Source organism: Felis catus, chromosome C1 (assembly GCF_018350175.1).
Source record: "Felis catus isolate Fca126 chromosome C1, F.catus_Fca126_mat1.0, whole genome shotgun sequence".
Taxonomy (NCBI): domain Eukaryota; kingdom Metazoa; phylum Chordata; class Mammalia; order Carnivora; family Felidae; genus Felis; species Felis catus.
In genome coordinates, this window is record NC_058375.1 from 97,965,681 (window position 1) to 97,989,579 (window position 23,899).

The following is a 23,899-nucleotide window of genomic DNA, read 5'->3' on the forward strand; positions in this document are numbered from 1 at the left end:
CATTATGGTAATTTAGCTCTACTAATCATCAGTGGTCCTTACGATCATTCCTATTGCAAACTTATTTTATGAACAAAGTTGTCTTTTGGTACTAATTGTTGGGATGACACCAGAAATCAGGGAGTTTACTGAAGATGGGGAGAAAAAAGCAGTAAATGAAAAATATAGAGAGCCATGGCCTAGAAACAAGTAGTAGGGTCCACATGGAACCCTAGCTATTAAGAAATAAATATAGGACATTTACAGAAAGCAAAATATTTATAGAAGTGAATCGGCTACTAGGAAAATTTGTTAATACTGATGTAAATAATTACAGAATAATACAAGAAAACTGTAAAGTTGTACTAAATGCAGCCAACTGTAAATATCTGATTATCCAACATTAGATGAGTACTTTTAGTGTGAGATTTTGTTCTCAGTCTATTTCAGTATAACTCAGTTGCTCACATAACAGTCATTTGTTCACAACATAAACCCAGGATGATGATCATAAAAACCAAGGGTTGGGGGGGAGGATAGGAAGAGGCACTTTGCCTTAATTTCAGTTTCTAAGGAGTCTGAAAGCGACTGCGACCAACACCACCACATTTTAAAATGTTCCAAGTGCTCATGTAAAGGTAAAACAAATTTTAAACAATCTGATAGGGCTGCTCTTACCTTCCTCCACAATCTCAATCATTCCTTGGTACTCAGTCTGTGTTGGATCAACACTCCTCAAGGGGCGAATGACTTTACCAGAGTAGATGGTGGGATCAGCTTCCTCAGTAATGCCATTCACTACAAAGCAAAAGCATGTATACTTCTTATTCAACAATTTTAACTCCATTCCACAGGGAAAAAGCAAAAATCATCAGAACAAATGTTAACAGAGGGTTGCTGGCTGGTCTGCTACTCATGAACTATTGCTAAATTATCATGAAAATAATGTTAATTTGGGGGTGCCAGGGTGGCTCAGAAGGTTCAGCATTGGGCTTCAGCTCAGGTCATGAGCTCATCAAGGTTCATGGGACCGAGCCCTACATCGGGCTCTGTGCTGACAGCTCAGAGCCTGGAGCCTGCTTCAGATTCTTTGTCTCCCTGTCTCTCTCTGGCCCTCCCCTGCTCGCACTGTCTCTCTCTCTCTCTCTAATCTCTAAAATGCAACCCCAACACTTATACACTTCCCTTTATTTTAAGCTCAATATGTTAGTAAATATATTACTATCTTTCTAAGCACAAAATTTTACTCATCTTGCTTGCCTATAAATACAAACTAAAAAATAAACTCAACAAAGGCAGGTTTCTTGCCTTTGATTTCTTCACTGCTGTATCCCCAGTACTTAAAACACAGCATGTGCTTATTTATTGAAATGAAATGAACGTTCTTGGCTGTCATTTCTCTAGGTCTCACCATGAGGAAGTATTATTTGAGGAGTTGAGATCCAAGTCAAAAGTTGCGGGTTTTTTTTTTTAAGTTAGAGATCCTAAACAGCAACCATTTTAAGTTCCCATTATTTTTCTCATTCTTCTCCAAAACAGCGTCCTCGAAGAATGCCTCTTTCCCCATTCCCATGGATATTTACATCTTAGGGTTATTTTTTAAGAAAGAGGTACTGAGGGGCGCCTGGGTGGCGCAGTTGGTTAAGCGTCCGACTTCAGCCAGGTCACGATCTCGCGGTCCGTGAGTTCGAGCCCCGCGTCGGGCTCTGGGCTGATGGCTCAGAGCCTGGAGCCTGTTTCCGATCCTGTGTCTCCCTCTCTCTCTGCCCCTCCCCCATTCATGCTCTGTCTCTCTCTGTCCCAAAAATAAATAAACGTTGAAAAAAAAAAAATTTAAAAAGAAAGAGGTACTGAATTGAAAATAAAGTGAATGATCTAAACTATCTATCTAGTGGTTCTCAAACTTTAGCGTACGTCAGAATCACCTAAAGGATTTGTTAAAACAGAATGCCCATCCTAAGTTTAGTAGCTCTGGGGTGGGGTCAAAGAACTTGTATTTCTTCTAAGTGGCCAGGTGATGCTACTGTATCTGGGTATCACACCTGGGGGACCACTAATCTTGGGTTTTTGCTTCCTCTCCCATGCTGTCTCTCATCTCCCACCAAAAGCCTAGACTAAATAAGTAGAAATCACAATTCATTACCTGAGTGTGTTTTGTTCACTTTTTCTGCACTGACTTTGTTGCCTTTGCCTTTGGACAAGCTATACTCGACCATGTCCCCCAGTTCCAAGCTATCGACATCACCAGAGAACTCACTAGGAAGAAAGGAAACATTTGAATAAGCAATCACCACAAACATCAACGGTAGCAAATAAATTTACTTCTTCTGTAACAACATTCATGGTGTGCTTACTTATGCTGGATACTGTCTGAAGCACATTATAGGCAGTGACTCATTTAATCCTCAGAAACACCCAATGAAAAGGCACCATTATCTCCAGCTTCAAGACAATGAAACTAAAATACTAGGAGGTTAATTAGGTGGCAGAGCCAGGATTCAAACCTGAACCATCTAAGACCCCATGCCCTTAACTGACACATATTAAATGTACAATTCTCTGGTAGCAACATAGAAGACAGTATTCTTTTACTGAAGCAGGAAGTTCTTGCCCAATGTTCAAAGCAGGTACAGGCCTTTATCTTCCGGCCACATGTTCCCTATACACACGATTAACTTTTGTTTATATAGTGCCATAGTTTTACCAATATGAAATTTGGAATTACAAAATATATAACCACCCGATACTAAATGTTTTCGAACAAAACCAAACAACGGATAGTAAGCTCTAAGTTCCTAAAAGGCATTCCTCACCTGTAATGGAAAAAGATTTCCTTATCATGATTAGCTGTTTCAATAAATCCAAAATTATCCTTCAGAGTTGCCACATAACCCAAGAGCCTCTTGGAGTTGGAATTACGACCTAAAAGCCGAACACAAGTTGCAATCTGCTGTCCAGGCCTCTGTTTGTCACTAATACTAAATTCAACCTGTGAAAAATAAGGACACTCATATTTAATATCATGTCTTTCCCACACCAAGCTCCTTACCTTAGGACCTACAACTTCCCACTCCAAATATCCTTTGTGTTAAATACTCTGATGGAAGAGATTTTCACCAAAACTAACACTTTTAGGTCTCATTCACACTTTTCATAAGGGGATCAAGTTTTGTTCTCCAGTGTGTATTCCTTATAGATTCTCAATTTCTCTAAAGCAGGGCTATCAGAAAACCAGACATAGTGAGGAGAAAAATGAACAGCAATATAAAATCTTGGGTATGATTTTACTTTGATAATGTTTCAGCAACTGGTTTAGCTTATAATAAGTTAATTGACTTAGGCAGATCTTCTCTAGTGCTTACTGACTCCTCAGAAAGCTTTTAACAAAGGGCGTCTTAGACCCTATTCTGAATAAGCTGCTTGTAAATGGGGAAGACGTTCTTATATTAAACTTGTAAACACACAATTTTTTTTTAGCAAAACTTGGTAAGATTAAAAAAAAATCCCAAAGACATTTTGCAGGACTTATGATGAAGATGACAACCTTTAACTCTCCTCTCAAATAAGCAGAATTATCTTGCCTTATCTCCTATTTGAGGAGAAGTAGATCCTTCCACATCCTTGGCTTGAAAAGCAATAGTCAATTTCACCCCACAATCATCATAGGCAATAACACCATCCTCAGCCTCCTACAAAACAGGATACAATGAAAACAATCAAGAACAAAAAGGCAATAAGCAGTTACAGTTTTTAGACCCTGGAGCTAAAGAATTGGCACAGCTGTACAAATGTCCTATTCTGGGGTTCCCTAACAGTAACCAATTTTTCATATGAATAAAAGTCTTACCTTAAACCCAGGACTGATTCAACATACTGTAATTGGGTCTTTTAGTTCTGAGAATCTAATTTTTATTATTGAGGAGGGAAAGCTTACTGAAAATTTATAACACACCCATTCTATACTTCTTATAGCCAGCCAAAAATTAAACTGAGCATGTATTTTTTAAATTTTTTTTAAGTTTATTTATTTTTGACAGAGACACAGTGCGAGCATGAACTGGGGAGGGGGAGAGAGAGAGAGGGAGGGAGACACAGGATCCGAAGCAGGCTCCAGGCTCCAAGCTGTCAGCACAGAGCCCGACGCGCAGCTCGAACTCACAAACCATGCGATCATGACCTGGGCCGAAGTCAGACGCTTAACCGACTGAGCCACCCAGAAGCCCCAAGCATGTATTTTTAATAAACAGAAATTCTACAGGGCAAGAAGCTTTTTGTATCACCTATTTTGAATCTCCCATAGTACCTTACAGTGTTTTGTATGAGAGTGTATTTACCAATGCACGAAAATTTAATTCAGTAGAGGATCTAGCACAGTTCAGAGCATTTGATATTCAACGCTTCCAGAATTTAAAACATTGTTGATTACCAGAAAGATTCACTCGTCAAAAGTCTAAGAAATTTCTGGTATATCATACAGAATCATACTGTAAATGACACTGTTCAACTACCTCACAAATTACACCACTTTTACGGTTTCAACTATACAAAACCAATTAATTTCTAGTCTTCTACCATTCATATTCCTTACTGTAATACACTGTTATAAATAAGCGTGATGACAGAAGGACTTACTAGGGTCCAGTGTTGATCTAAGAACAGAACAATAAAAGGGCAGGAAAAGTCTCATTCAAAGGCTGTCTTGATCAACTCAGTTTTGTCAAAGCCATTTGGGAAGCAGGGCATTCTAAGAGCTTTTAAAAACCATTAAAAACAAGCCCCACTGATTTTCTTTTATTTTTATTATTGTTAAATGCAGCATTTGTGAAATTCCTACTACGGGCCTGGCCTTGTGAGGGCTTTTTCACCATAACAGGAGACTATGATTTTTTCAGTTTAAAAACTAAAGCTCAGAAGTGATTTCCTAAGCTACAAAATAAATAGTAAGCAAGATGTTGTTCCAGTTCTCTCAGGATCCTAAGTAGCCATTTTAAAAATTACATTACCTTCCAATATCTCCCACACGTACCTGCTGCTCTTGTCTATATCCATGATATCTGCTCCCAGTTCAAGGTCTACCTAAACTCATTTCGTATCAGGCCTCTTCATCTTTTGTCTTTCTCCACCCCCATCTAGGGTTCATACTATGCCATTTCTTCCTGAAGTGCGTATCTGATGTCACTTTCCACAAACCTTCTCTGAGTATAGAACAAAGTCTAAATTCGCTAGAGTAGCAATTGAACCTTCTCCATCTAGCTGTATCCTGATTTTTCATCTTATTTGCCCTATTCTACCCACCAAAGAAAAACCCTATCTTCCTGTTTAACTACTCAGTGCTTTCTAAAGAAATCCTGAATTTTTCTCATTTGTACCTCTATTCTGTGAGGAATGTTCTTTCTTCATGTATACCCACCTATTAAGTGTCAGTGCCTTAGTGATACCATCCCAGATCCTGCCACATTAGAATTTATTTTCGCCACAGTGCTCTCACTGATCTTTTATTTTATATTTTGTATGAATTACCTGCTTCTATACAACCCTCAATTTATTATTTACTTGAGAGCAAAAGCCATGTTAGACATCATTCTATCTCTATTCTGTGGACTATTCAAAATGGAGTTCAAATGTGTAAATGGAGTCCACACAAATTTGGAAGTTTTAAACTGCTTGGGAAGATCAGTACTATCATTTTAGATGAGCAGTTCTCATTGGGGATTAGGGGATGTCTTGCAGGATATGGCAACAGTTTCGGCTGTCACACAGAGGGAGAAGAGAAATACTGATCTCCAGTGGGTAAAGGTCAGGGATGCTGCTTAACATCCCACAATCCATAGAACAGCCCCCCCACCCCCCAAGTCATAATGTGGAGATTAAAAACCTTCTTTTAGATCAGTTCACTTAATGTTACAGAGAATTCCAAAAGAGACAATACTTCATTCCATTACTGTGTGGACAGTGGTTTCCTTGAAAGAGAGGAATAAAGAGCTACACAAATCATTTTGATCATGTAAAACTTACCTTTTCTTTGCCTTTATTTGGGCTAGTGGTTTTAGGATTAGAGAAAGTGGCTTCTTTTTCTACAGTGCCCAGAAAACGATGATCTGAATGGGAATGGAACGAAACCGTGCCCTTGGGAAGCTTTTTAATCCTAATAGCATGATTTCTTTGGGCAGAGAGCATATCCTACAAATGATAAACAAAAGTAACTTTAAACTGAAAAAGGAAGCATCAAGAAACCATCCCATTCTTTCTCAAAAAGTACTCACAGGAACCACAGTAAACTCTACTTCATCCGCAATATGGAGCTGATTCCCATCCAGAATTTCACTGAAGTGGAAGAACATACGAGCGTCACGATCCACACACTTGATGAAACCAAATCCATCTCTCATGGCAGCAATTACACCCTGAAATCCAGATAATATTTTCATTGGCTGCAAAGCTTGCCAAGAAAACAATACTCAATTTTGGAAGCATCAAGTTAAACTCATTAGGAATTCTCTGAATTAATGACTCAAAATCTGTACCCGCTTTTTAATTTTTCTATTTAAATACAAACTCATTGCTTTCAGTAAATTAACTTCTGAGCCACTGTCTGAGATGCTACCCCCCGGTCAGCATGCATAGAAAAAACTATCACATTTGAGTGTTAACACGTGCACACAATATACTCCTTTTCATTCTCAAATTTGTGAACTCGGTATTATTACCCTGTATTGCAAGATGAGGAAATCGAGGCTGAAGTTAAGCAGTTTGTTCAAAGCACACAGCTAATAAGTGGTAGAAAACAAAGATTCTAAATCTATGGATCCTAAGGCCCAAGCTTTATGACAACATCTAGAAATTTTAAAAATCTACACAAATACTTCAAATACTTCCAAAGTCAACTAAAGGGAACTTTTTTTTTAGTCTCAATCTCAAACATTTTTATGTGAGTTTAGGTGCAGGAAAGGCTTAAGATTAAGGTCTGAAGATAAACAAAATATACGAAATCCTTTCCTCATTTTTCCCCCTTACTAAATTATCAGCTTTGTAAGGGCAATTACATCCAGAGTTAGCTGGCACATGGCAGGTACTCAGAAGTTTACTGAAACAATTATTATCAACCTACCAATGACTTACATGTTGCATATTTATTTGTATTATTACTGACGACTATTCTATAACCAGTTTTGAATATAGCATAAATAATATACTGACATTTAATCTTTGGCTAAATCTTGATGGCAGCCAAGCTACTCGACAATGTAGTCTATACTGTCAAGCAAAATAGACCCTACCTGAGAAGCTTTTTGTTTAAAACACACACACACACACACACACACACACACACCCACCCACCCATTCATTTGGTTCTCAAAATTTATAAAGTTAAAAGCACATTGCAAGTATCAAACAAGATCAGTTCTCCAAAGATAAAGGTTCTAAGTCCCAAGAAACTTAAATTTTCATTGAATGTACCCAGTTCCATTGACCGCACGGAGATATACCACTCATGTTACGATCCCAACTGAACTATAAATTACATCTGAGGCAGTTCATTTATGAAAACAGAGCTTATAAAACATGTTTGGGAAACATTTCTGGTGCAGGTCACTCCTGGACATATACCCACTGAAAAGAATTTGCAAATTCCTGCTGTAAAAGCCAAAAATCCAAAACCTACTTAACCTTATAGAGTGTTTACTAAACATGGAACAGTTTGGGAAGATCTGTTTTCTACAACGATAGACTTGAATTTTCTCAGTCTTCATATTTAAGGTCCACAAAATAACGGACTCTCAAAAGATCTTAGAATTCCTCCTGTACACATTTCCATTCTGAAACTTTTTCACATCTGTTTCAAGATAACTGGCAGAGTCAGTTACCAAACCCAGACTGACTGAAATATCTGTGTTCTTAGTCACTTCACAAGGAAGCTGCCCCATGTCATCATTAACTTAAATGCTTTTCACTATAGCATTACAAATTTGAATATAATATTAGGCCCCCATACTGAATACAAATATCTAATAATATCCAACACTTACCATCTCTCTGGCTTCATTAGTGAACTGAAACGTATTTGACAGAACTTCTATGTTGGTTGCTCGTTCTAATTTGTCACGTCGGTCTGTTGAAATATTAAACCTAACATGGTCGCCTTCCAGCAGGGTCACCTTGGATTTTGTATCTTTGTCTCCAAAGGGAAGCTCTTTAGGAATCACAAAATCAACTTTGATGCGTCCTGGCAATGGGTCATTCTGATGAGAAGGAAAAACTATTTTAGCTGGAGATTTCTCATCCTTCCTAGTTCTAAGTCAAACAAGAAGAACACACAGCAAACCCATGTTATTTATAATAAACAGTTCCCTACAGGGAAAAAAAATGTTGACAACATAAGCCCAATTTGCAAACTTTGTGTTCTGTGGTCACATGATAAAATCACAACACTGCAGTTAAGATCCTGCACTCTGACAGAGATATTTTATTTAAGGAAAAGAATTTGTCTTTTAGGTTTCACATTTCTTTAGCAATGACACCAGCAGTCTCCTCTCCTCACCTTACCTCCCACATAAAAGAAACAAACTGGTGGAGGAGGAGGGGGAGGAGGGGGGAGAGAACCCCAATAAATGCATACCTAAAATGGTTTTTCCCAATTTAACCAGCATTTCTTTTGTCCCTTTCTCCTGATCACCCAGTACAAAACAAAACAAAACCTATTCATGGACATATCAATCACTGGCCCCTCGTTTAGCTTAATTATATATATCAAGAAATATCTGGGGTGCTTGGGTGGCTCAGTCGGTTAAGCGTGTGACTTCAGCTCAGGTCATGATCTCACAGCTCATGGGTTCGAGCCCTGTGTTGGGCTCTGTGCTGACATCTCAGAGCCTGGAGCCTGCTTTGGATTCTGCATCCTTCTCTCACTCTGCCCCCCCCCCCCCCACTCATGCTCTTTCTCAAGAATAAATAAATGTTAAAAAATAAAAAATAAATAAAAAGAGAAATATTTAATTGTTCCACCACCATAAAATTATATTAATTGAATAAAATTTCTGTGTATCAAACTGTTCTACTGATGAGACAATAGAAAACTCTTCTGAAAAAGACTATTTACCTGGTTTTTACTGGGTACTTTTGGGATTACTTTGGTTACAGTTCCTTCAAAATGTTCAATGCTGATATCTTCAAAAATGACTGTTCCTTGAGGCAATAGTCTGACATCTGTTGCAACTTCTTTACCCTAAATCAGAAGGGAGGAGGAGATCATCTAATTTTAAGTGTTTCCTAAAAATGTAATTCACTACTGACCTTAAAAGAAGGCCGAAGATCAAGTTAGTCAACTATCTTACATTTCTGTCCTTGATTGTGAATTCCACGTCATCTCCAGGCTGTAAGGTTTCTAAGTCACCCTTAAATTCACTATAGTGAAAGAATATCTCTTTTACGATATCACCTCTTTCAATAAAGCCAAACGCCTCCTAAAGACAAGCAAAACCCAAAAAAATAATAGGAACATTAGGTACTATTCAGTGTACATATTTATGATTACAATTTACAGTCAATAAGCCTTGTTGTAAAATTATACTGCCCTGGAAACAATGTATTTGGCTAGGTCTAACATTAACAGTATCAATTACATGGCCTATTGTAAAGAAAATATGAATTAGTAACCAAGAAATTTTAAAAGATTACTTTTGACATTACCAGTGAAATATTTTTAAAAGGAAGACAAAGAAAAGAAAGAACCAAAGGCTTGGGTTTGAATTATGGACTGAAAGTAGTCAAAGAACAAAAACCTCAAATTTTTCACATTTGATGACACTTACCTTCATGGCACAAACTACTCCCTGACAGCGGGCTTGCTTCTTTTTCAACAGCATAATGTTACGAGCACTTACAGCACCAGTACTAGAAAGGAATAATTGGGTGGGGGTGGGGGGATCAAAAAGGGGTTTAAAAAAAAAAAAAAAAGCATTGGCTTGGTTAGATATGAGGAATCTAGAGAAACAGTTTTCTGAGAGCTCAATTTTATGTCAACACAAAGAGCAAATATAAAGTTTTTGACACATGATCCTTTTCACATGGCTTCATATGCAAAGGATTTTTGCTCAAATTCTCTAGCCTTCTAAATTGGGCACACACATATATATCATTTTTCTCTTAGAATCTTAAAAGAGTATCACAGATACCCTATGCTTTTCTATTACAACAAAAGAAAGTCATAAGCTGAATGCAACCAAATAGGGTAATCTAAAGTCTTAGGAAGGTCATTTATTGGGTAAACATTTGAGTATCTTGTGCCGCAAACTAAAGGTACTGGGGATATAGAGATGGATACGGAATGGTCCCTGTTTGCAACGAGTGCTGAATTTACTAGCTATCCCATCAATGATTTCTGATTAAACAGCCATAAAAGAAGGTTGAATAAATGTGATTAAAGGAGAAATTTCCTATGCTTTAAAAACGAAAACAAACAAAAAAGACATTCATCTTCATTGAAACCCATTAGACCCTACATGTTGTTATCCTGTCCTCATCTTTGAGCAGGAAAATGTAAATTTGATTTCATTTTAAAGATGGTGCAGGCTATTGGTGTAGTTGTTTTAACAAAAGGTAAAGGCTAAGTAAATTCTTCACAGACAAACTGTCACCCAATTGGGGTTTTTATTTCAAAAATTTAACAGACTAATGAAGACAGTGGAAAATATACTATTTGTCTTTGCAACTTACTACAGTGAAAGACTTTAGAGCCAGACTGGGGTTCAAAGACCTGCTATTTACAGGCTGTATGACTTTAGGCAAGTTACTTTATGAGAACATACTCTGTGTTACAGATGAAGACACTGATCAGGTGAAGCTGTTCTCAGAAGTAACAATTATATACATTTAGTACAAGTGCTTGGCATACAGGAACTTAATAAATTATCCCCTAGATTCCTATCTAAGATCAAATGGAGGGCTTTAGACTGAAACTATTAATATACCCACCAACTCAATCTGATTCCTTTTAGTCTGACAAGAGGTAAGATTCAGGGCTAATAATTCTGCACATGCTCTTCGGACTTTGCTTTCTCTACACTATTGTAAAGTGCATTCCTAGCATTTTTTCCAACTTCCTACTTTTAACTTCCTTCTGTGCTTGTACAAAAATAATTTTCCCTAGGCTTGCTTTCTTTTTTAAAGCCTATTTTTCAGAGGGGGGGAAGGAGAGAGAGGGAGAGGGAGAGGGAGAGGGAGAGGGAGAGGGAGAGGGAGAGGGAGAGGGAGAGGGAGAGGGAGAGGGAGAGGGAGAGAGAGAGAGAGAGGAAGGGAGGAGGGGCAGAGAGAGGGAGAAAGAACCCCAAGCAGGCTCTGGCGTTGTCAGTGCAGAGCCTGATGTGGGGCTCGAACCCACAACCATGAGATCATGACCTAAGCCAAAATCAAGAGCCAGACGCTTAACTGATGGAGCCACCCAGGTGCCCCTTATCCTTAAGCTTTCTTAACTACATTTTCCTTAACTGCTCATACTGATGAATTCAACAGCTGTATATCCTGTCCATTAAGCTTGTTTCAGACTTCTACATGCAACTACATATTTATGATCTTCACCTACATAAAATGCCAAAACAAGGGGAGCCTGGTTTGGCTCAGTTGGCTGAGGGCCCAACTTCAGCTCAGGTCATGAACTCACGATTCATGAGTTTGAGCCCCACATCAGGCTCGTTGCTCTCTGCGCAGTCTGCTTCGGATCCTCTGTCCACTCCTCCCCATTGCCCCTCCCCTCCCCTGCTCACTTCTTGCTCTCTCAAAAACGAATAAACATTTATTTAAAAAAATGCCAAAATAAGTATAATTCTTCTCCCACATTTAGTACTTTCTGCTGCATCTTGTGGTTAATGACATCATCTGTCCAGTAGCCAGAAAAGTGGCATTTGGAACTCTCCTTTCCTTAATTCCAATATACACCTCTATCCAATCAATGGCTTAACTTCTCCACCTAACCATCCTTGGCCTATGCATATAGTAGACACTCATCTTGCATATTAACTCTCAAGTCACTGCTTCTAGTCTAGCGTATACCTACCCTTCAAAAGTCTACCATCTCCACCACTTCAATGATCTAAACCAATCATACCTCCATCTCTGCTCCTACCCTGCCGCCAACCCCCCCCACCCCCCCCCCCCCCCGCCCAATTTAAAATCCCTCCAGAGTCCTAGGACTATGGGATAAAGCTCAAACTTCATTTTCCTATGATCTAATCAATTCAATCAAACTCAAAACTTTTGGCCATTTCCTCAAAATTACACTTCTACTCAGAATGCTATTTTCCCCCCCTCATCTCCCTGGTGACTTTACACCATTTCCCTCAAAACTTCTCTTTAGCACTGCAGAACTTTCACGGACTTCTAGAACAGCTCCTTGAAAGCTCGGACCGTAACTTTAATTATATTCCTATTTTTGACAGCTGCACAGTGCCCATCATAGCATAGACCCTCAAATGCTTAGCTGATGAAAAGTTTAAAAGACCATGAAGGAGAACCTGGGTGGCTCAGTCGGTTGAGCGTCTGACTTTGGCTCGGGTCATGATCTCACGGTTTGTGGGTTCAGGCCCCCCCATCAGGCTCTGTGCTGATAGCTCAGAGCCTGGAGCCTGCCTCAGATTCTGTGTCTCCCTCTCTCTGCCCCTCCCCTGCTTGTGTTTTCTCTCTCTCTCTCTCAAAAATAAATAAACATTAAAAAAAAAAAGATCATGAAAATTATCATTAAAATTATCCAAATCTACAAGTTAGGTTTTCAATGTACTTCAATTTTCTTCTCCTTGGGGGGGAGGAGGAGGACACACAAACAAAAGAAACAAAACAAAAACTCCCAACTTAAGTGGAAAAAAAGAACTTACTGTTTATTGTTATCAATTACAAAGTTTATTTTATCTCCGGTTTCCAGCTGAACGTTCCCTTCGACATCTTCAGGGGTATAAGTCAGATAAAACACTTCCTGTGAATTAATAAGTTGTTATTACTATACTGGCAGGATGCATATTCTCTGTATACTGTGATTTACTTTGTTAAATACCTCTTAAACTGGCATTTTAAACCAAATGTCTTAACAATGCTTTATGACAAGTACATTGTTTTATTCATATAAACACACACTTCCCCTCCATGATGCTGATGACTTCTGCGAGTCCACAGCTGAGCAGCAATCCAACTTCAAAAAGCTTACACACGTGGAAGCATTTGCCCAGAGACTGTAGTTACATTTCAAAAAAACAATTTTTATGTAAGGCATTCCAAACAAAAAAGATGGAGTTAGTGCTTAAAAAGAACCAGAAAAAAGATCCCCTCCCACAACCCCCAAAAATTCGAGTAAAAGGAACATTTTACCTTAATGTTCTAACTAAGGTCACACTTGGGCAAGCTAAGACACTTGGAAGTCCTAAGGATTTTTTTCCTTTTAAAGTTTTTGATTATGCTGCACTCGAAGTCTCTTAGAAACCAAATTTAAAACTGAATTTATCAACTGCAGCTTACGTTTTCTATTTTGAATTTTAAAGTACGCTTATAGACCACATGGTGGATCAGGCAAAGGTTTAAGAAAAATACACAAGTTTACCCCATTACGTTCGTAGCATACACTCCCTGTTGGACTCTGACCCGGGGCAGCTGGAGATTTACTCTCTAAGTTGTGAGGAACAGCGCACACAACCTACCAGTCAAAAAAAAAAAAATTTCCATTGCTAATCATTTCAGGAGCAGCACTGTGCAATATTAACTGAATTTTAATATCCTCTATACTATACATAGGGATGCATTTTAATATGATCCACAAGAGGATGTCATGCTGCCAAGTTTCAAACTTACAGTACATAAGCTGACTGTAAGTGTAGTCTTAGGGTTATATGTAAAAACCCAAATTGAGTCTTGACCATATTTTATTTCAGGTCAAGAAATGCCAGTGCTTCTGTTAGAATTTTAAGATAGTAATCTTTATATGCTATAGCTCTCTTGCGTGCAAACTGAGGAGATGGGGAGAATCTTCCTTTTCTAATGTGAAAGATATGCAAATGCAGGGCCCTAAGAAAACACAAAGCATCAAAGCCACTAACTTGTCCATTCATTCGTTCTTCAGGGAGGATTTCTGGTTTTATCTTCACCAGTTTAACAGCAATGGGTTTCCCAGTCCGCCGGTCAGATGATACTTCGAATTCAACATCATCTAAAATAAAGTATAAGTATTGTATGTGTTGGACTAATTTTGGCAAAATGGTACTTCACTTTCAAGCCAAACTTAACGTAGCATTTGAGATGTTTTAGACCAGTGACTTCTCAAAGTGCAGTTCCTGGACCAGCAGCAGCACATTACCTGGTAGCTTAGCAGAAATGCAAAGTCCTGGGCCCCGCCCCACTTCAGACCTATTGAAAGACAAACTCTAGGCACCAGGTACAGCAATTTGTTTTGACAAGCCTTCCAGGTTATTCTGATACATACTAATGCTTCAGAACCACTGTTTTATTCTAAGATAGAAACGTCTTAGTTTTCACATTTAACAAATAGTGAAAATGAGGCGATATAAAGATCATGACCTTTGGCAACTTTTCTTCTTTCTTAAGCTTCTCTGTATCTCAGTTTCCTCATCTGCAAAGTAAGGATTAGCCAAAATAATGTTCTTGCAGGGTTTAGAGTATTTGGTATGCCAAATATGCATGTAAACTACTGCTCTTTTTTCCCAAAGATACTTTAAAAAAAAAAAAAACAAAAAAACAAAAAAAACACACCGAGGGGGTGCCTGGGTGGTTGAATCTAATCTGAACTTCGGTTCAGGTCATGATCTCCTGGTTTCTGAGTTCAAGCCCTGCATCAGGCTCTCTGCTGTAGGCACAGAGCCTGCTTTGGATCCTCTGTCCCCTTCCACTTTGCCCCTCCTCTGCTCATGCTCCCTCACTCTCTCTCAAAAATAAATAAAAACATTAAAAAAATTGTAATAAAATCTTTAAACACACACACCTTGACACTTTGTAACTTCAGTCTTCCAATAAGCCATACATTTTCACATGTAAAAGTAATTTCTATGGTGTCAGCCAAGATGAATAGTTCAAGTGGTGACACTGTAGGAGTTATTTTTCTCAGGTACTACCAAAATCAGTACTTAATAAAACAGTCAAAACTAACACTATAAAGGTCTAATATTTTCATTGGTTTAAAATCTAATATACAGCTAAAGTCATTATTATGGGGGAGAACAATTAGATCTTCCAAGTATCTATTTAAAAAATATTCAAAGATATCTTTAAGTCAATTAGTCCTTTATCCCTCAAAAAGACACCACCACAAGAGAAATCAGGATTCTGTTAGTTTACAGAGATACATTTCAGTAACTGGGACAATTAAAAGGCCAAAAGTAGTAGAACACTGTCACGAGCAAGATGATATGCAAGAGAAATCTGTGATTAGTTTTTTAAAAAGAATAGTCAATGACAGATTACCTCCTACTTTTAAGTCCTGCAGGTTGCCATTATACTGTGAACAGTGGAAGAAAAGTCTAGCTTGACGTTCTGAACACTGAATAAATCCATAAGAGGTTAGCAGTTTTTCAATAACCCCAGTTTCACGCAGTGCTGCTGAAGTACCATTGGGGTACCCATTGTGTCCATTGTTATGGAGAAGGTTTGGATCAAAGCTCATCTGTTTTAAGAAGAAAAAGAACTTAATATATTCAGATCTGTACATTAAAGCATTTTATGATTAACAAATCACTAAATTTTTAATATAAACAAGCAAAGAAAATAAAGATAAAATCGGTAAAGCAAAGTTTATGGGATTTTACTATTGAAATGTTAGTTTAGCTAATAAAATATTTCAGAAGAAATAATTCCATTTATTTTAAGGAACTGCCCCAATTTATGGTAGAATTTTCACTTACCAGACAAATAGGATTTCTGGAATTTAGTGTTAAGGTAAAGCAACTACGTTAAGTATAAGCTGCCTTTATGTTAACTTCAAATTACTACTAAAACGATAATTTCAGAACAAAAGTAACTGATATTCAAGGGATGGCAACCCAGACTACCAAAACACTTCTTTAAGAAATTTGCTAACACCTACTTTGAAACTTAAATAGAAATCAACACTATTTGGTAAGCCATGCATCCAAAGGCAATTACTTAAATTAGTAGAGATGAAAACAAAACAAACTTTGTATGCAATACTTATTTCAAACTACAAAATATTAGAGTAATGCAACAGATTCTTCAGTGAAAGATAACCCTTAGAAAACAGGATTTTTCTAAGACAGAAGTCCATGACAACAAAAACTCTTCAAATCTAAAAATGTTTTAATCATTTCACAGTATATTTAAAGAAATCTTTTCACCCGTTTCAGATGCTGATGAAATCTCTAAATACTGTCATTTGCTTCTGCGATCAGGTAAAACAAAGGAAAACATTCTTTAGTGAAAAGAGCTATTTAAATATAATGCAATGGAACATGTTAGATCATCAAATACAGTCTATCACATTGGAGACTTCATTTTGCCTTATTTGAGTAAAACCATAAAAACAAATTATTAATGTAAGTGATGGATAAAAGAGGAAAAATCCCTAGGAGAGATTAGGTCTGTAACTGATTTACCATGACAGCAACATATCCACATCTTTACTAGTTTTAGACTCTTCCATTGAAAATTTGACTTATTAAGAAGCATTTTCATTTAAATGTGATGTTGGGCACTATTAATAAACATATTTTTCTTTAGGAAAATAAAAAGACTAAGACTGTAGAACAATAAACCCAAGTATGAGTAGTTAAACAGTACATGGAATGGCCAAACCATGCAAATCAAAGCCATTAAATCTGTAGGTAATTAAGTTCTAGTTCTTTCATACTAGACATTCTTCTGTTTGACATGCATGAACTCATTTAATTTTTTACAAAGCCCAAGAGAAAGTAATATTATCCTCATTTTACTAATGAGGTAACAGACACAGAAAGGTTAAATGACTTGCCAAAGTTAAATGGTAGAGGATTTAAACCAAGAAGGCCTACCTCTACAATCTGGGTTCTGAACTAGGGTTAAAATACAAAATACTGATTGCAGTGGAGGCAGGAGTCAAAGTTTGAGATTCTCCACTTCTAACAAGCTCCCAAGGTGGTACCAATGCTTTAGATTCTTGGACACACTATGAGTAGCAAGGCCTAAACTACTTATCTTTCATGATTCAGGGTGAAGGAAATGCCTAGAGAAGTTAGAAAGTGAGTTTGCAGGTTACTTCAACCAAAGTGAGTGGCCCTCCTAAGTCATGCTCTTAACACAAAGCAAAATGAGCTGGGATGACTGTTTCCCTGACTTACAGATCTCTGATACGTGGGGGTCCTCTTTTGTTTTTTAGTCCCAGATGAGGTAGAAGATGAAGATAAAGGTAAAGAAAGTGAAGGAGGGGCTGCAGGAGGGGGATGAGGATCTGATGATACAGTAAAAACGTTCTCCATCTCAAACAGCTGTGGTAACATAGCACAATGTTTATAACTATGATCAATAACAATTTAACACACACTTGACAGTCAACTTCTATACCTTTAAAGATTTACCATTAGGTTACTTCAGCAAAACAGAATTCACTGAATCAGGTTTCTATTGACAAAAGAAATTATAGTGTTAACATTAAGAGGTCAAGCTGAAATGTATCTTTTAAAGCCCTTTCACAATCCCTAATCCACAACATTTACAATTTTTTATTTTTATTTTTTTTTTAATTTTTTTTTTCAACGTTTATTTATTTTTGGGACAGAGAGAGACAGAGCATGAACGGGGGAGGGGCAGAGAGAGAGGGAGACACAGAATCGGAAACAGGCTCCAGGCTCTGAGCCATCAGCCCAGAGCCTGACGCGGGGCTCGAACTCACGGACCACGAGATCGTGACCTGGCTGAAGTCGGACGCTTAACCGACTGCGCCACCCAGGCGCCTCACATTTACAATTTTTTAAATGCCATAATGAGTCACTGGTGGTTGCTACAATGACACAACTCAGCCCAACTTCTTCTCAACGTCTCACAACTTCACACAGAATCCAGTATTTTCAGTTATTTGACTCTTCAGAGTATGCACAACAATAATCCAATAGGATGTGGAAGAAAATATTACAACTATATTATTTATCTTGCCCATAGATAAACTTAGCTTTATTATAAATATCATATATTTTCAGGAAAGGACTGAGTGGTATGTCAGATAATATCACACTGCGCATACATTACTTAGGTGTTCTGAGGGAGGGTGAAAAACTCCACAAGAGGCTGACAGTGAAGCCCTCATTCATTTACTTTCAGTATATTACAATTTATATTTGCCCAATTAAGTGGACAAATGTAGCTATCTAGTTTAAACAGCCCTCACAAAAAGACAAAGAGGGGGCACCTGGGTGGCTCAGTCAGTTGAGCGTCTGACTTCGGCTCAGGTCATGATCTCACTGTCCATGAGTTCAAGCCCTGCGTCGGGCTCTGTGCTGACGGCTCAGAGCCTGGAGCCTGCTTCGGATTCTGTGTTTCCCTCTCTCTCTGACCCTCCCCCATTCATGCTCTGTCTCTGTCTCAAAAATAAACGTTAAAAAAAATTTTTTTACAAAAAGACAAACGGTTGAAAAAGATTGCTACAGAAGACTCTTAGATAGAAAAAAAATGTTAATATAAGGCAAGCACCAGCAAAGAAAATGGGCCCTGACACTTCTAATCCTAGTATTAGTTCTTTAACCTCTACATGACGTAAAATGATCATCTAATTTAAGATCTGATAAGTCTGCCAAACGTTAATATCAAGACTATGATACAGACTTATACTAGTAGCAATAAAACACACTGCATATATACTGTCCCTCTGATGTTAATTCATGATGGTATACATTTTTAAAACACTTATAAACTAAGCATTTAGACATAACATTTTTAGTGAGGGGGAAGTTTCTGTACTGTTAATAGGTAAACTGTTTTTATGGTATTGTTTATTTCATCTTTTGTTTTTAAGTAGGCTCCATGCCCAATGTGGGGCTTTAACTCACGATCCTAAGATTAATAAGAGTCACATGCTCTATCGACTGAGCCAGCCAGACATCCCAAAATGTAAGTTAGATGTTTTTTCTTCTTTTGAAGTTTTTATTCATTTAAGTAATCTCTACACCCAACACGGGGCTCAAACTCACAACCCCGAGATCAAGAGTTGCCAGCTCTTCTGACTGAGCCAACCAGGCACCTTTTCCATCTTTATCTTCCTTATTTGTAGGACTATGTTTTATAACACAAATGCGATGTGTCTAGTATAATTACACGATTTAGAAGTATCTACACATATACACACTGACTATACATGCTTTAACTAACAATATGATCAAACTAATTTGAAGACCATATTCTAGATCCAAGACATGTCTTGGATCATGACTTTCAAGCTGTGCTATTTGGACTAGAGTTATTACCATACAGGTAAGAACACAATACTGTGATTTGTAACACACAGGCCATGAAGTCCCCAAAACCACATTCTCAAGTCTCCAGTCCTATCACATATTCCTGCAGGTACAAGGTCAGACTTGTTTTTCTAAGGGAAAATGAAACAGAAATACAAGGAATCAGAGCTATCCTTTCCCTCTACGATTATTATTCCCCAACAAAGGTTCTGGAACTTGGACTGTATTGCTCTTTAGTCTCATCTCACCTCAAAATGAGTATCAAAGCAGAATTGAAAAAGGGTCTTTCCTTTCTCCTCCCATCTTTCCTGACTGAAGTTTCTTTCTCTATCCTTTATCCATTTGGGGGGCCTCATCTTTCTTTTAGGAAAAACATGGCACTGGAGCAACTTTAGATAAAGCAATATGTTAACACCCTTCTCTTCAAAGAATTCTTTACAATTCAGGCTAAACTACATTTCTATGGCACTGTAAGATTTTCTTAACCAGCACCACTAAAACTTTAAAGAAGTGCCATTAAACAAAAAGAAAGTTCGTTAAACACACACACACACACACACACACACACACACACACACACACACACACGCCAATTACATAAAAGTGTTAAGTCCAATGGAAAAAACAGATAGCTCAACAACAGATGCTTCTTTGTAAAAAATTAAGATAAAGACACATCAAAAAAAAGGGGGGAGGGGGAATGGAAGGAAAGGACCAGAGTGTAAATGTTATTTGGCTTTTTTTAAATGGGGGTGGGGGAACAATTTAGTTGTTCACCTTACAGCATACAAAAATATAATCAAGATAGACCTAGTTAAATACTCTAACAGATATTAAATACAAACATGCATATTCATAAAATTTTTGGAAGGAAGACTTTCTAGATTTGAAAACAGAAAAAACTGCAAAGACTCAATGATTACATACAAAAAGGACAACCTTCTATACCCAAACCTAAGGAAAACAAATGCAAACACAAAGGTATCAGCGTTATTATTAAGGAAATGTAAGCAAATCAGTGGAATTAAACTATAATAAGTCACCCCTTTTCCACATTTTGCTTTCTGCAATTTGTTACCCACCTCCCTACCCCCCAACCACAGTCTGGAAGCATGTGATACTCCTCCTGACATATTGTCAGAAGGTCAATAGCAGCCTCACACTATACCACATGCAAATGTCATTCATCACTTCAGCTCATCATGTAGACATTTTATCATCTCACATCACTACAACAAGGGCAAGTACAGTACAATAAGATGTTCTGAGAGATACATTCAACATAACTTTAACTATAGTATACTGATATAATTGGGTTAATTACTATTAATATCTTATTGCACCTAATTTACAAATTAAATTTCATCACAGATATGTAGGAATAGAAAAAAACCAGTTTATACAGGGTTCAGTACTGAGGTTCCACACATCCACTGGGAGTCTTGAAACATATCCCTTTGTTGATAAGGGGAGGCCTACTGTACTAGATTATAAACTCCATGAGGGCAAGGACTTTTTGTTCAAAGTTAAATTCCTACAGTCTAGACAAACAGTTGTTGGCACATATTAGGCACTCATTTGTCAAATACTGCAAGCATTTATACAAATAAAGACCACTCATTAAACATAAAATACAAGAAAAACTTCAGTTTTGACCATCAAAATTTTGATAAAGCAAATTATTCATTTATCAAATGACCAAAGATTAAAGATTTAAAAATAGTGAGAAAATAGTGAGAAAGTAGGCTAAGAACAATATGCTCAAATACTTTTATGTTGGTAAACTGGTGCAACCTTTCTGAAATGCAGCAACATGAATCAAAATGTGGAGTTGTTTTCCTTAATAATTCCAATGCAGGAAACCTGCAATCTGAAATGTGTGAATGACACTTTATGCACCAATGTGTTCACTGATATGTTTTAATAACAAACGTCTGGAAACAATCTAGTCTAACACTGGGTCAAGTCACAACAATTTGTATAAATGCCATGCAGTCTTTAGAAAGGATGGACAAATATGCTTATGCTATAACATGAAATGACAAATAAGAGAGATTATCTATACAATATGATTTCAAATGTATTTTTAAAAAGACCAGAGAAGTCTAATCTAATGCTCACGGATTTCTCAAGAGAACACTTGGAAGGTGTCTTAAAATGGTAAATGGGGACAGAATACAGTACTGATACTATGGCCCCGTATTATTATTATTTTTTAAAATAGGCTCCATGCCCAATATAGGGCTTGAACTCACCAACCTGAGGCTAAGAGCTGCACGCTTTACTGACTGAACCGGCCAGGACCCCTCCATGGCCCACATTCTTTTTATCTTTTAAGTAGGCTCCATGCCCAGCATTGAGCCCAAAGCAGGACCTGAATTCAAGACCCTGAGATCAAGATCTGAGCTGAGATCAAGAGTTGGACGCTCAACCGAGCTACCCAGGCACCCCCATGGCCCACATTCTTAACCGCTGCCTTATTCATGAAAGAATTTTAGTACCTACATCAATACTGTTCTAGGCTGTGTTCATATACAGAATCCAACAGATAAAAATTCCCAACTTCCCTACATATTTATTTTTAAAATTGGAAAGTCATTAACGTTAACCCACCCCTTTACAAAAGAAGAATTGGAGGGGTGCCTGGAAGGCTCAGTCAGTTAAGCAACAGACTCTTGATTCTGGCTCAGATCCCTTGGTCGTGAGATTGAGCCCCACATCCGGCTCCCTGCTGAGCGTGGAACCTGCTTGGGATTCTGTCTGCCCCTCTTTTTCATGAGTGTACTCTTTGTCTTTCAAAATAAACACTAAAAAAAAAAAAAAAAAAAGTTCATGTTGGGGTGCCTAGACTTTTACTCTTCTGAAGACTAAAGAAAATGGTACAGTTTCAATTTGCATTACCTTATCTAATCCAGCACAACTGATAGAAATCTAAAATTATTTTTTAAAAATCAAATGAGGAGGTTAAGAGGAAACAAACAGAAGAAGCAAATGGTACAATAACTTTAAAACTGAGTAACTGAGTGTCTGTTTACAGAACACAGATAATTTAAATAAATTGGTATGATTGGTAATTTTCACAGTTAAGGAATAATTTTGGTCCACAGTATGATCATTACCACAACAGGCTCATCAACTTTTAAATAAATTACAGATTAAAGCCCCAAGTGCTTCTTGAAATGGTGAGGAAGCTTTTGTAAGATGACAACCTAGGAATGACCTAATATTCTCATTCCTCATTCTATTTGAAACTGCAGCATTTTAAAAAAGGGTTATCAACCAAATTCTCCTTAAAATGATCTTCCTCGGTGTTCCTTCCTGGCTACCTTTATTTCTTTGAACATTCTCTTCTTTGGTACTTCTTCATTTATTACTTATAAAGCGAGGACTCCTTTCTGATTTCCAAGCTTCTATTTCTACACAGTTTAGAAAGCTGACTAAAAAGGACAATTGCCTTTTATAATCCTCCCTCCCCAAATAACCACTGTTTAATATTCCATGCTAGCATATTTCCTCAACTTCAGATTACTATCTAATGAATGCACTAGAGTTCCACAATATATTTTGCTTTCAACAAGTCCCCATGTAAAGTTCCCCAGTCCTATGAACAAAAAGGTTTCGAGCTTCTATAACTGGGTAGACTAGGTCAATTCCCTCCAGGCTCATTTTCACATTCAGTTGGTTATCAAGTCCTATCACTTCTACCACTAAAAACACCTACTGTCTCTTTCTCTGCCTATACCCTAGCTTTTATCTTCCTTATATCCTATCCATTGCTCTTAACAGGTTTTCCCACCCTCAGTCTATCTCTTAAAAAGTTGTCCTACTTGTTTTCAAAGATACACTTCTGAAAATATAATTTTAAAACCTGAAGCAATAAAGCTATCTCAGTTGTGAAATTAAAAAACCCATTAAGCCCTTGCTTACAAATATAAACATCTGATGACTTTTCTATAGAACGAAGTCAAATACATTGGGACCTTCAGAACCTTCCTCCAGCAAGTTTTCCTTTCTAGTTACTCTCTCTACCCACAAAACTGTATCTCCCACTTTGTTCATAATAGACCACTCATTATATACTATATGCTTTCAGATCTCCCTGAATCTGCTCATTCTGTTGCCTCTACGAAGACTCTTCTCCCTCTTAAAGCACTATTCGCCTTCAAATGTCCCTTCTCTCTAGGCTTTCTTTACCTTTACAGAGATCGCTGAACAGACTGCAACTGAAATTCTAACTTTTAAACAATGCAATGGGAGTTTTCCTTTCTAAGAGACCGATACATTAAGAGAGATCCACATGTATTAACAAATGTAATCTTGTTTGAAAAATCCCATAGTTTGGCCATCAATATTGTCCTTGTCCAGTAAGAGATAATAAATTAAATAATCTAGTGTTGACATTTTCAGACTAAATGGCTGAGAATATAAATTGTTTTCAGAATAGCTTTAGAAAAGAAGACATTAATAAGATTTTATATTTGGCCAAAACAATCAGGATT

At 37.5% G+C, this 23,899-nt stretch overlaps 1 protein-coding gene across 4 annotated transcripts in view; it reads right to left on the reverse strand.

Moving 5' to 3' along the window:
* Window positions 1-23,899, reverse strand: part of CSDE1 (cold shock domain containing E1) — a 38,808-nt gene that overhangs the window by 5,744 nt on the left and 9,165 nt on the right. For 2 of the 4 annotated variants that reach the window (XM_011285081.3, XM_011285082.4), the window contains exons 3-17: window positions 17,295-17,441; window positions 15,430-15,628; window positions 14,052-14,161; window positions 13,559-13,651; window positions 12,843-12,940; window positions 9,789-9,870; window positions 9,312-9,440; window positions 9,077-9,202; window positions 8,007-8,219; window positions 6,243-6,383; window positions 5,995-6,159; window positions 3,561-3,668; window positions 2,793-2,968; window positions 2,123-2,235; window positions 658-777 (exon numbers count right to left, since the gene is read on the reverse strand). In XM_011285081.3, the coding sequence (XP_011283383.1) occupies window positions 658-777; window positions 2,123-2,235; window positions 2,793-2,968; window positions 3,561-3,668; window positions 5,995-6,159; window positions 6,243-6,383; window positions 8,007-8,219; window positions 9,077-9,202; window positions 9,312-9,440; window positions 9,789-9,870; window positions 12,843-12,940; window positions 13,559-13,651; window positions 14,052-14,161; window positions 15,430-15,628; window positions 17,295-17,432 (2,011 nt within the window). In that variant the 5' untranslated portion in view covers window positions 17,433-17,441. The remainder of the gene's footprint in view (window positions 1-657; window positions 778-2,122; window positions 2,236-2,792; window positions 2,969-3,560; window positions 3,669-5,994; window positions 6,160-6,242; window positions 6,384-8,006; window positions 8,220-9,076; window positions 9,203-9,311; window positions 9,441-9,788; window positions 9,871-12,842; window positions 12,941-13,558; window positions 13,652-14,051; window positions 14,162-15,429; window positions 15,629-17,294; window positions 17,442-23,899) is intronic. The other 2 variants (XM_011285084.3, XM_011285083.3) reach the window with 2 other exon arrangements.